Source organism: Blennius ocellaris (assembly GCF_963422515.1).
Source record: "Blennius ocellaris genome assembly, chromosome: 8".
Lineage (NCBI taxonomy): Eukaryota > Metazoa > Chordata > Actinopteri > Blenniiformes > Blenniidae > Blennius > Blennius ocellaris.
Window position 1 is genome coordinate 11744997 of NC_137657.1, and position 11909 is coordinate 11756905.

General features: G+C 42.7%; 1 protein-coding gene across 2 annotated transcripts; it reads left to right on the forward strand.

Moving 5' to 3' along the window:
- Positions 1-1689: 1689 nt before the first annotated feature.
- On the forward strand, positions 1690-5965 carry celf3b (cugbp, Elav-like family member 3b; the record flags this gene model as incomplete). 2 transcript variants are annotated; one of them, XM_080501397.1, is made up of 10 exons in its annotated part: positions 1690-1738; positions 2172-2300; positions 2410-2489; positions 2815-2958; positions 3369-3513; positions 3778-3924; positions 4017-4082; positions 5147-5251; positions 5496-5639; positions 5838-5965. In XM_080501397.1, the coding sequence occupies 10 exons, from the start codon at positions 1690-1692 to the stop codon at positions 5963-5965; spliced, it is 1137 nt and encodes a 378-aa protein (XP_080357523.1). The 2 variants fall into 2 exon arrangements, with proteins under 2 accessions (XP_080357523.1, XP_080357524.1); XM_080501398.1 differs by lacking the exon at positions 3778-3924.
- Positions 5966-11909: the final 5944 nt, after the last annotated feature.

An 11909-nucleotide genomic window follows, 5' to 3' on the forward strand; every position in this document is an offset into this window, starting at 1 on the left:
TTTAATAATTTATCTTGATTGTCATCTTCGATTCAGACTGATGGCACTATTTATTTTAAAGCATGAGACGTGATTTGATTTGGCTTCAGAGCGTTCCAGTGCTCCAAACGGATTTGATGACAAAAATAGTGGATCATCCACTCCAGGCGGACGTTTGTTAGTTAGTTAGTGAGTTTTTTTTCCTTGCTTTGCCATGTTGATGCTTCTTCCTTGTCCAGCCCAATCCTGTTGTCCCCTTCACCCTCCACTGCCCATTTCGATCCATCCCTTTTCTTTTCTCTCTCACTTGTACCTCTTTCCTCCTTTCTCTGCCATCGTTCTGCAGCCCTTCTCCTCCTCCTCCTCCTCCTCCTCCTCCTCCTCCTCCTCCTCCTCCTCCACATGCCCTTTGGTATTAACACTGTGTCTCATCGCTCCTGTGCTATGACTAAGCAGTGTGTGCACGTGTCTCCGCTTGCCTCCATTTATGTGTGTTTCAAGCCCGTGTGCATTTAATGTTTTTGCATCGGAAATGAAAAAGACGTACAGCAACGTCTTTGCGTGCATTTTCACTCGAAGCGAGGGATCTCTGCAGTCGTGACACATTCTACGAGGAGGAAGTCACGACTAAGTCACGCATCACTCCTCACCCCTGCCTCTCCTGCCTCTCCTTCCATTCTTTTTGAATCATCCTCTGAGGGACAGCTCTGCTTTCATCCTCCCACTCAGTCTCTCCATCTCGCTCCTCGTGTAATGCTTATTTTTCAAGCCTTCCCATTCACTCCCAGGGTTCTTCTTGGCCTTCCAACCTGCCCTTTTAGTCGGTCGAAATCAGCCGGGGTCCCCCAGGCCTCTCGCTCGGTCTCTTGTTCTCTATCCTTTTATTTTTAGCTGACTGCCCCTGTTCACTTTACACACTTGTCATTTCACCTTACTACAAACCCCTGGCTCTCTCTCTCTCTCTCGCTCTCTCGCTCTCTCGCTCTCGCTCTCTCTCTCGCTCTCTCTCTCTCTCTTTCTCTCTCTCTCTCTCTCTCTCTCGCCCCTGCCCCCTTCTCTTCCTCTTCTCTGTATCTCAGCCTGCTCTTGTCCCTCATCTAATCCGTAGTTCTTCTGTAATCCAGATCAGCTGGCATGCATTCTTAATCTCATCACTTCTCAATCCCCCAGTACTCCTCTGTGGTATGTGAGTGTGTAAGTGTAAGAAATCAGAGGTAGTAAGATTGTGTGTGTGTGTGTGTGTGTGTGTGTGTGTGTGTGTGTGTGTGTGTGTGTGTGTGTGTGTGTGTGTGTGTGTGTGTGTGTGTGTGTGTGTGTGTGTGTGTGTGTGTGTGTGTTGTTTGACACAGAAAGACAGAGACCTGGGATATCACTCGAACACAACTGCTCCCTATTAAACCTGATTAATCTGTGACTGAAAATACTCAAGGAAACACCTGCTTTTACATTTTGTAAAAATTCGAGCCATTGTGACTAGAAATCAAATCTTTTCTGTTGGAATTTTTACTTCACACCTTTCTTGAACATGTGTCTCCTTACAAATTAATAAAGAATATATATATATATAAATTTTTTTTAAGAATCATTGAGAATTTACTTGATAATCAGTCACTTCCAGAAAATGTAAAATGTCCTACCCCCCCCCCCCCCCCCCAAAGAAATAGAGTTGTTGATGTTGACCACCACTGTTTATGTCTGTTTGTCCCTCAGATGAATCGGCCAATCCAGGTGAAACCGGCCGACAGCGAGGGCAGAGGAGGTGAGACACACTTAAGTATACAAACACAAACAGGCGTGCATCTTTGCGAGGCCACTGATTAACACAATGGCCTCTGGCTGCACTTACTGGAACCATAACCGCCATGACGAATGCAGACGTCTTTTTAACAGAAGCCCACAAATGTCGTCGCTTCAGACCTCAAGATAAGTTAAGAATACAAACACAAAGACGGTGACGAATAGATACACTCGTGTGAAGTCAGGCCATGTAAAGACGGAAAAAAATGGTCAACAGAGTGCTTCACAATTTGGGCACATTTTCTCCAGTCAATACTGCACCCTGGTGGACAAAGGCGGTAGTTTCCATAGACAAATTCTTTGATCTTTTTTTTTTTTTTTTTCAAAAGGTTGCAGTCAGAGGACTTTATCTAAGTCTGTATTTTTTTTTATTTCACGCACTGTTGGTCTCTCAGAGGACCGGAAGTTGTTTGTGGGCATGTTGGGAAAGCAGCAGAGCGACGAGGACGTCAGACGGCTGTTCGAGCCCTTTGGCAGCATAGACGAGTGTACTGTATTGAGAGGACCTGACGGCACCAGCAAAGGTAAAACGCACGGGAGAACAATTGCCCTGGCATTCGCACAGTTGAGAGACTTCAGTTTACTTTATTTCATTGTGCGCTACAAATTCATTGACTGGATGTGTTGCTGCAGGATGTGCGTTTGTAAAATTCCAAGGGCACGCTGAAGCTCAAGCCGCCATCAACAGCTTGCATGGGAGTCGCACAATGCCGGTAAGTTTGTATCGCTGAAGTCAGCCACATGAAATACACATATGCACACACTGCATACCCCTGGCTGGCACACAATACTTAATGTGTCTCCATTCTTCCTGAGGCATGTGGGTCACAAGGGAGAGTTTAAATGATCTGCCAGTGCTAATGTAATGTAAATGTATATTTGCTCTTGTCTATGAGCAAGGATAAGCTTAACTCCCATGTGACTCATACGGGATTAATTGAACGGTGAAAAATGAATGGGTAAACGTGCAGCCCAGTGCCGTTAAGGCATCATATTGACAATTCCAGCTCACTCCTGTCCTCGTCCCTCTCCTCACAGGGAGCATCATCCAGTCTGGTGGTGAAGTTCGCCGACACGGAGAAGGAGCGAGGACTGAGGAGGATGCAGCAGGTGGCCTCCCAACTCGGCATCTTCAGTCCCATGACCCTCAACTTCCCCGCCTACAATGCCTACACGCAGGCGGTCAACGCACAGGCAAGCATTCGCCGCATCACACACATATGAACAAAGCAAGGTTTGTAAGGGGGAGTGCTGTGCTTATGAAAGGATGTAATAAGTTTGAAGAGGCTATCAGTGGTGTAATTGGGGCTAATGTTATTACCCAGACAACAGAACATACGTCATCTGGCATTAGCTTTCCCGCAACACACAACCATTAACCCACTGACTCTGGACATAATGGCCTCGTAATTAGATCTCTATTCATCTGTTCCTCCATCACTCCCCCTCCTCTGTCCCCTTCCTCTAATTTTTCTACTTCCATCTTTCCATCTCTTTTCCTCCGGTTCCCATGTCAATTTAACTATCTCTTTGTCTTTTCCCTCGTTACTTCCTAATGCCCTTCCCCTCTCTCGTCCCCTCCGTGTTTACAGCTTGTCCAACAGCAGGCCCTGGTCGCCCAGTCAGCATACTTGTCTCCAGTGGCAACAGTCGCTGCCGTACAGATGCAGCAGATGGCAGCGCTCAATGCCAACGGAATCATTGCCACGCCCATTACGCCCATCACACCGTCCTCGGGTACGTTCCAGTGCAAACAAGTAGATTTGAAGCGTATAGATACAATGTCATTCCATTTGAATGATGGCTAATGGTCGTCGCCTCTCATGTCTTACTTCACCAAAACACAATCAGTTTGACAGGTTTCAAATTTGCAATTCGTTCTCAATATTTTAACATAATGTTGATCCCGCATAGTTGCATAAAAGAGGTTTAACAGTGGTGTGTAAAGTGTATTTTGGAGCCACTGAGCTTAATTTTAAATAGTGGGATTTGTATTTGTAGGTACAAACACTCCACCTACTATTGCAGCGACGCCCGTGCCAACTCTGCCTCCTCCAATCGGGGTGAACGGTTACAGCAGTGTGGCAGCTCCCACCAACGGACAACAAGCAGAGACATTATACTCCAATGGTGTCCACCCTTATCAAGGTAGCTTGACGACATCACATGGATACCGGGATTCATAGAACAGATAAGTAATCGAAGGTAATTTGTATTTTGTTTTTATTTGTTTCCCTCAGCTCAAAGTCCTGCAGCAGCCTTGGATCCTCTACAGCAGGCCTACGCGGGCATGCAACACTACACAGGTAAAGATGGAATGTCTAAAGCCTGTTTTCTTTTTGATCTGGATTTTTCACATGTGTCAATATCACACTATATATATATCGAATGCATAATTGACTTGAGAGTGTCTCAATTGTGATCCTGGACTTCTAGAATGTCCACAATGTCTATTCCTTTCAGTATTCCTGATTCAAAGTCAGGTTTTTATGAGGCTTCTGCAGAAACTGATGTGACAAATGGATATCGTTCACACCTGTTAAGTGCTTCAATCTGCACAAAACTCATGCTTTCTATTACGTAGGCCAACACTACATAAGTTTAACACATTTTTAAACAAAGCTCCAAGCGCTATGCAAGTGTCTGGTGACAATTGAACTGACACTTTCAGGTATGGCTCCATTTGATGCTGACCCAAAGTCTTTTCTGTCACATTGCCTCTTCCACTAAATACACACCCAGTCAAAGGCACTTTTAATGTATAAATTGTTGTTATTTGTGGCATTTGAACTAAAACAGCAGACAGCATCACCTTGCCCATGTACCAGTGAATGTAAAAAAAAGCACAGATCTAAATCAACAAACATTGCTTTGAAATGATCTCACATTCACTAAGGAATCCGGTCGTATACATCGCTAACGCATGTTGAGTTATGTCAATAACAATAACAATAGGTATGTAACCGAACCGAAAGACGTGAAAGGGAATAACAAAAGCAAAGCGTCTGCTTTCTGACTTTCCGGGATAGAGATGTTTCAAGGACAGGCTGATTTAATTAATTTTGTTATGATTTATCTGGTTTGAATGTGACACAAGAGACCGGCTATAACGTAATGCTGCTAACCGTACTTTTACGCTATCCGTGTAAATCATTCATGGCCACGGAGTACGAGGGCGAAGTAGTGTCTGCGAACCAGACGCAGATCAACAGTGTCATTGTTTAGGAGACTTCAGTTGTTCCAGTTAATAGTTTTCACCTTCAGCAGGAGACGTTTCAGTTCAAACCAGACGTTTCTATTGGACACTGGGATGTTGCCACCTGTTGTTTCTACCCAATCACATTTTGTTACCGTCTGCCTCTCCCAATAGCGGCGTACCCTGCTGCCTACGGATTGGTCGGGCAGCCGTTCCCCCAGCAGCCAACGCTGGTTGCCCAGCAACACCAGCCGCCCCAGCAACAGCAGCAGCGAGAAGGTGATGCGACTTCCTGTCTGACTCGGGCCACACCCCTCTCTCAGTGTTTTTACTCCAAGTTGTCTAGAGGTTTTCGCCACCCAAAATCATTCATCACCCCTCTCTCCATGTGTGTGTGTGTGTGTGTGTGTGTGTGTGTGTGTGTGTGTGTGTGTGTGTGTGTGTGTGTGTGTGTGTGTGTGTGTGTGTGTGTGTGTGTGTGTGTGTGTGTGTGTGTGTGTGTGTGTGTGTGTTTTTTTTTCAGGTCCGGAGGGGTGCAACATCTTCATCTACCACCTGCCCCAGGAGTTCAGTGACTCTGAGATGCTCCAGATGTTCCTGCCCTTTGGCAATGTCATCTCGGCCAAAGTGTTTGTGGACCGTGCCACCAACCAGAGTAAATGCTTCGGTGAGACACAGACTGAGCGAGCAGACAGCGAGGGAGGGGGTGGGGTTTATGGGGGAGTATGGATATTAGGGCGAGGAAAGGACAAGTACATAAAGACAGAGGCTGTGTGTGTGTGTAATATAATATCTTAATTTGTGACAGCATACGAAGGTGAGGGAAAAAAAGGTAAAGTTGAGCCCTTTTGTGTCTCTTTGTCAGGATTTGTGAGTTTTGACAACCCGGCCAGCGCTCAAGCCGCCATCCAGGCCATGAATGGTTTCCAGATTGGCATGAAAAGACTGAAAGTGCAGCTGAAAAGGCCCAAAGACGCTAACCGCCCTTACTGAGTGACCGCTGGCAGGGGGAAGAACACATAAAGAGAGGTGAGGTGGTAAAGCAGCACCACACGAAGAGATGTGAGGGGTAGTATGCTGGGGGAGAGGGTGAGACAAAAGAAACATGACCAAGGTAACTTGAGATGCTAACTGATAGTGATATTGTTGGAAAGTTAAGAGAGAAAGCTTAACATGACATTGCAGTTACTAAAAAAATAAATTAATCATCTCAGGAAAAGTGGAAAAATACTAAAATATTGTTTTCCTTTTTTTTATTTTCTTTTGCAATCTTATTTATTTTCTTTCCTGCTGTTTTGATCTTTTCCTGAAACGGCAACTTACCTCACCCAAGAACCTTCCGTCCAATCATAATTCACCAGGACCCCATCGCTATGGCAATGGTTGCCTAGTGACCGATAAAGCCCTGACCCCCCCTTCCTCTCGCATTGTTGTAAGTTGATTGGTTGGCCTGTGTTTGGGTTGCTGTGGCGATTGATTGCCTGTGTTGGTTGCCCTTGGCAATTTTTGTTCTGTCACCTCGAGCAACCAGCCATGCGTTGACCTGCATGTCCTGTTGCCGTAGTGACCACAGACTTGTGTTTGGTGCATTGTGACTTTATTTTGTATTGACCTGTGCACATACTGATCAATAACTGTCAATAGCCAGGACCGCACTCAGAATCAACCCATCTGATTGGATATCTGATACACTTCATCACGATGTAGCCATTCGATAAATTCTGCAGCAACGCTCGTCATTTTCCCCGCAGCTTTGTTTTTGATCAGTTTCTGTAGTGTTCTGTTTGGTGTCATTATTATTTGAACCAACTGTTTTTTTTTTTGGGGTACCGTAGTGAGCCTGGGCATCCATGTGTGCGTATGTGTCTGTGTTACACTGCCAGTGTGTAATACAGGAGAGCATAATCCTTGTTGTACTGTTGTCGAGGTTTCCAGAGAGTTCCATATCGGACTGGTGGACAAGTGTAGAGCAGCAATACGGTTTACATCAAATTATTTTGATGCAAAAAAAAAAAAACCCAAAACAAAATATATACAATCTCTCTCTATATATATATATATATATATATATACAGCATATATTGTTTTAATTATTCTATGCAACACACAGTGACAGGCCATGTTGGAGAAGAGGCCATGGCGTCACAGTACGGTACGACACACCACAACCTGGTCCCACTGGACGAGACAGACAGGCTTCCTTCATTCTACTGACAAAAACACATTGAATTGTTGGGCGAGCATGCATTCTGTTGAGCTGTACTCTGATAGGCTGAGTTGATCATCCTGGATTGTGATTTATTACACTGTGTGATGTGTGGCACTTTAGTTCTGTTCTTTGTTTTTTCTTTCGTGGTCTTTTATTTTACATTTTCTATCACTGCTTCTGTGGTGTTTCCTTCCCCCTCCCCCTCTTCCCACCACCACCCCCCCCCCTTCTGCTCCTCTTCCAGCCCCCTTATCTTCTCCTTCTTATTCCTTCTTATTCTGTCAAATTGTTTCTTCGCTTCTCTCCATCCCAGCCTCCAATTTCTATCCCTCTAGCTCGTGTTTGAGGTAAAGGGTATGTGGTTGTCATGGTGGAAATTAAAAGTGCCTCTTGCTTATTGGAGAACAGCCTTCAACTATAGGAATTCTGGGAGAAAAACCTGCAGTGGGAATAGAGTGTCCCCGAAATTTAACGCGGCGCACAACTTGCAGCAAAGAAGGAGAAAATGTGACGCTGCTGTCAAGTCAGTGAGTGGAGGCACCGTCAAGTGGCAGCACACGTAATAAATAAAGGATTCTGCTTCTATTTCAAGACCAGCCTTTACATAACAAATCCTTGTGGATAATAAGTGGGGCTTTTAAAACCTGAGCGTAAAACGAATTGAAGACGTGGTCCCGCCATTCAGTCACTGTGATTAAAAAAAAAATAATAGAACCATCACCCAGAATTTCTATACTGCTAATGCCAGAGAGTGATGCATGTTGGTAGTAGTGTTTGCTTGCCATGATCCGAGGCACATGAGTGCAGCACATGTCTTGAAGACACACACACACACAAACACAAACACTTACTGTGGACTGAGTGGGGCTCTTCGATCACATACACACACACACACAAAGTGCAGACAAACACTTCCAGCTCCACAAGGACACGTATAATAAATGACTCACTGTATTGAGCTGCATGACCCAGGCACTGTGTGTGTATGTGTCCAAACACCATGATCTTTTACTGCTGTGGAGAAAAGAACTTTACTGTAGTGAATGACTCCTCCTTGTTGAACCTTGAGAGGGAGAACAAAGCAAAGCTAGGACGGCCAGAAGGTTGCAGCCGAAGGAGTGACAGTAGTGGCAGTCATGCCGAGAGGCGAGGTTGTTGTTTGATGGGAGGGGCATGTTTGAGAAGATGTGAAGATCAGACAAAGACACGGAGCTGTAGTGTTTTTTATAACTCTGACGGGATCCTCCCTCCTTCTCTGTCCCTCTCTCCTTGTTCATCTGTCGCTCCCTCTCCTCTCTCTCTCTCTCTCGCTCTCGCTCTCTCTCCTCCTTTCACAGGTGACCGTTCAGAGTCCGGCCGAGAAGGAATCCCAGGGTTCATTGTGCTTTCAGACTGTCTGCGACCTGTGAGCGTTGGAGGAGTGCAGCCACACACAAACACACACTCTTAATATACATGCACTCTCAACACTGAAGCTCAGACAGTACAAGACTGAAATGTACATAAAGTGCACAAACACACATAACATGCCTGCTGATACTCACACACAGACACACACACACACAAACACACACACACACACACACACACACCTTTCACACACACCAGTCAGTAGTCTTACCCATGCAGTCAGAAACTTGGTTTGGTCTTGTGAATCCGCGTGGGACAGGGTGTTTCGAACATCTACGACGAATTCAGACCAAGTGTACAGGAGGGTTCAGACGAAAGCTGCTGATATATCACTTCAGTAGACTTTAACATGTCTATACCATGTCTATTACATGACAAATATAGAGGGACCGATGTTTCGTAATAAAAAAAAAAGAAAGAAAATACAACAAAAAAAAAATACAAAAAAAAAAAACAACAACAGCTAAATGAGTAGGCTAGAGAGACGTTGGAGAAGATCCTAATGACCTGTAAATAGTTTAGTTTACGAAGAGCAGCATTTAAAAAAACAAGGGAAAAAAAGCAAAAAGAAGACTACTTTAGATAAACACTGAACAGGACACAGCAACATTATTATTATTATTATTATTATTATTATTATTATTATTATTATTACTACTGCCACAAGTAACATCATGATCATCATAAAAGGATATTACATTCCAAATTGTAAAATGGGAAATCACTAACCTATTTTAAATTTCTACTTAGATTGTAGGTGAAACACGGGGGAGGGGGGGATTGCACTTTTATTCGGGAGGTTTTAATATTTGAGCTATTTTTTATTTATTTACTAATTTATCAATTATTTTGTTTATTGGGAGAAGGGGTTTGAGTGGGTTGCAATATTTTGATTTTAGAATTTTCTAGAGAAAAAACAAAAAAAAAACAAAACAAACCTTTGGAGAGCCTGTTTCTGTCAGACTCTTACAATCAAGCAATTATAATGTAATGTATTAACTATTACAGCGATTATATTTATTTCTAATTTATTGAATTATGTTTTTGATCCGCTCTCTTTTTAAGTTTAAATAAAAACTATCATACTGAATGAACTGTCTCGTTGTGATTCATCGTGTGCGCGTGCGAGAAAGATGGGCAGATCTTTGCACCTCGAACTTGTGACCAGTAGGGGGCAGAATTTAGCTGCATGCAAACCGAAAAAACTATGAAAGCTTTTTTTTTTTTTTTTAAAGGACATTAAGTTGCTACTCTTCATGTCTTCTGTACTTCTTTATGGGGCTGTCTACTAGTTTATCAGCATAATTAAAGCGCCACATTGGTTTTTATTTCTTCAGGGTGCCATTCCTGTGAGCTCTCCTCCCTCCGGGTCAACGATCCTGCACATTTGCTTTGTCGCTGGATGAGCTGATCTCAGTTTAATCAACCAGACAGTGGCAGAGAATAGGCATCATAACAATTAATGGTGTGTTCTTCTTCAGAGAGAGATCAAGTGGGAGTGGATTAGTAGTCGAGGTTAAAAGCAGACAAGTCACTGAATGTCAAGGTTGTTATTACACTTACATTTTTATTTTGGACTAAAGTGACGATCAGTGTAAACAAGCTCCCAGTTAAAGAACCTCTCACCCAGGAGACTGAACGTATGCCATCACTTGTGCATGTCTTTTCTTGTCCCTTCAAAACTATAGACAAATAATATACACATGTAAATGGACATTTTCCCCCAATGAAGGGCGAATGAAGAATTAATGACGGCATTGTGAAATATGAAAACGTGTCTTAATATATATGTGTGTCTGCACGGTGGTGTAATGATGGGCACTTCAGGGTCACAGTGGTAAATTTGCAGTTTGATTCTTTGTTTGGGCCCATTAAAGAAAGTAGAAAAGAATATAAATGGATTGATGGTAGTTGGTTTTTTTTTTAATAGCTTGTTGATGCATTCAAAAGCTTTCAATTTGTACATTTCCTCAGATTTATAGTTTAATCTTGGGTCTAAAAGAAATGTTTGTTTTTTTTTGTTTCATTTGAAAATGACAAGTGGAATTCACATGACCGACAGGTGTCCGGCCGGCCTCGTCCGTCTGAAGCGGCCTCACAGTTCAAGCTGCTGCTGTCGCAGGCAAACGCTTTTACAGCTGGGGAAGTCAGCCAGAGATGAAGCGGCGGAGCGCCACATGTGTCAGCCTGTCGCCCCTCACATGCTTCTTTCATGGAGCTCGCGGGTCACAGAGTCTGAAGGCAGCATGCGGGACGGAGTTTAGTCTTTTCAACGTCGAACGGATTACGAGACAATGGGCACAGACAGAAAAAGGGCCCCAACTCAACCTGCACGCCCAGACAGGGCGTACAAAAACAACCACGTGTATCAGTTTTTTTTGCCTCTCTACAATTTCAGGTCTGACGTGCCTGAACTTCATTTAAAAAAAAGTACTTTCTGCATTCATAATATAGGCACTAAAAGGTTCGAACCTATTTCTTTTTTTTTGTTTTTTAGATTGATATTATTATGGCTTCAGGTTAAAACAAAAAGAGAAAAAGCACATGCTCATGAGGAATAAAACAGAAACAGCCTGAACTATTTGAACGTAATGAATCTGGAATTCATGGACGTATCATAGTTTGAATTGAATCACGGAGGAAAACGTGACGAAGGTCTGCATCGTTTTCTCATTTTCATGTATCGACTTCATGTTTTGTGACGCATTATATATTTCGCTTTTGCAGAATTTGTCTCTGGTTGTTTTGTATACAAAATGATCATATTTGCATCATAGTTGCATCATAATTTACATATAATTTGTGCCTTCTTGTAGCTTTACTAATATTTGTTATTTCAAATCTATTTGCTGGCCAAGGATCTCTATTTATATTTCTGATTATTATTATGTGTGACATGTTTGCTTTGTATTCATTGTCTCATAATTGGTAAAGGCTTTAAACAAAACAACTTTTGGGTTGTTTGGGGTCCAGGAATTTTCTTCACCAACTTTTTTTGGATCATTTGTTACATTTTGTTTTGTATCAGTTCCATATTATTTTGACCATTTTAACTTTCATTAAATTCTGTGTTTTTATATATATATATATATATATATATATATATATATATATATATATATATTTGCTAAAGATGCAAACAGGTAAGATAAAATGACCTTACACTTCTTCCTCCTCCTTTTTGATCACGTAAACACAGATTGGCACATGTCAAACATAGACTATGCTATCTTTTCTTACATTTGTTTTATGTGTTTAGATGTTTTTCTTTTCTCGTTTATTGTTTTTTTTTTTTGCTTTGTTTATTTTTACTTGAAC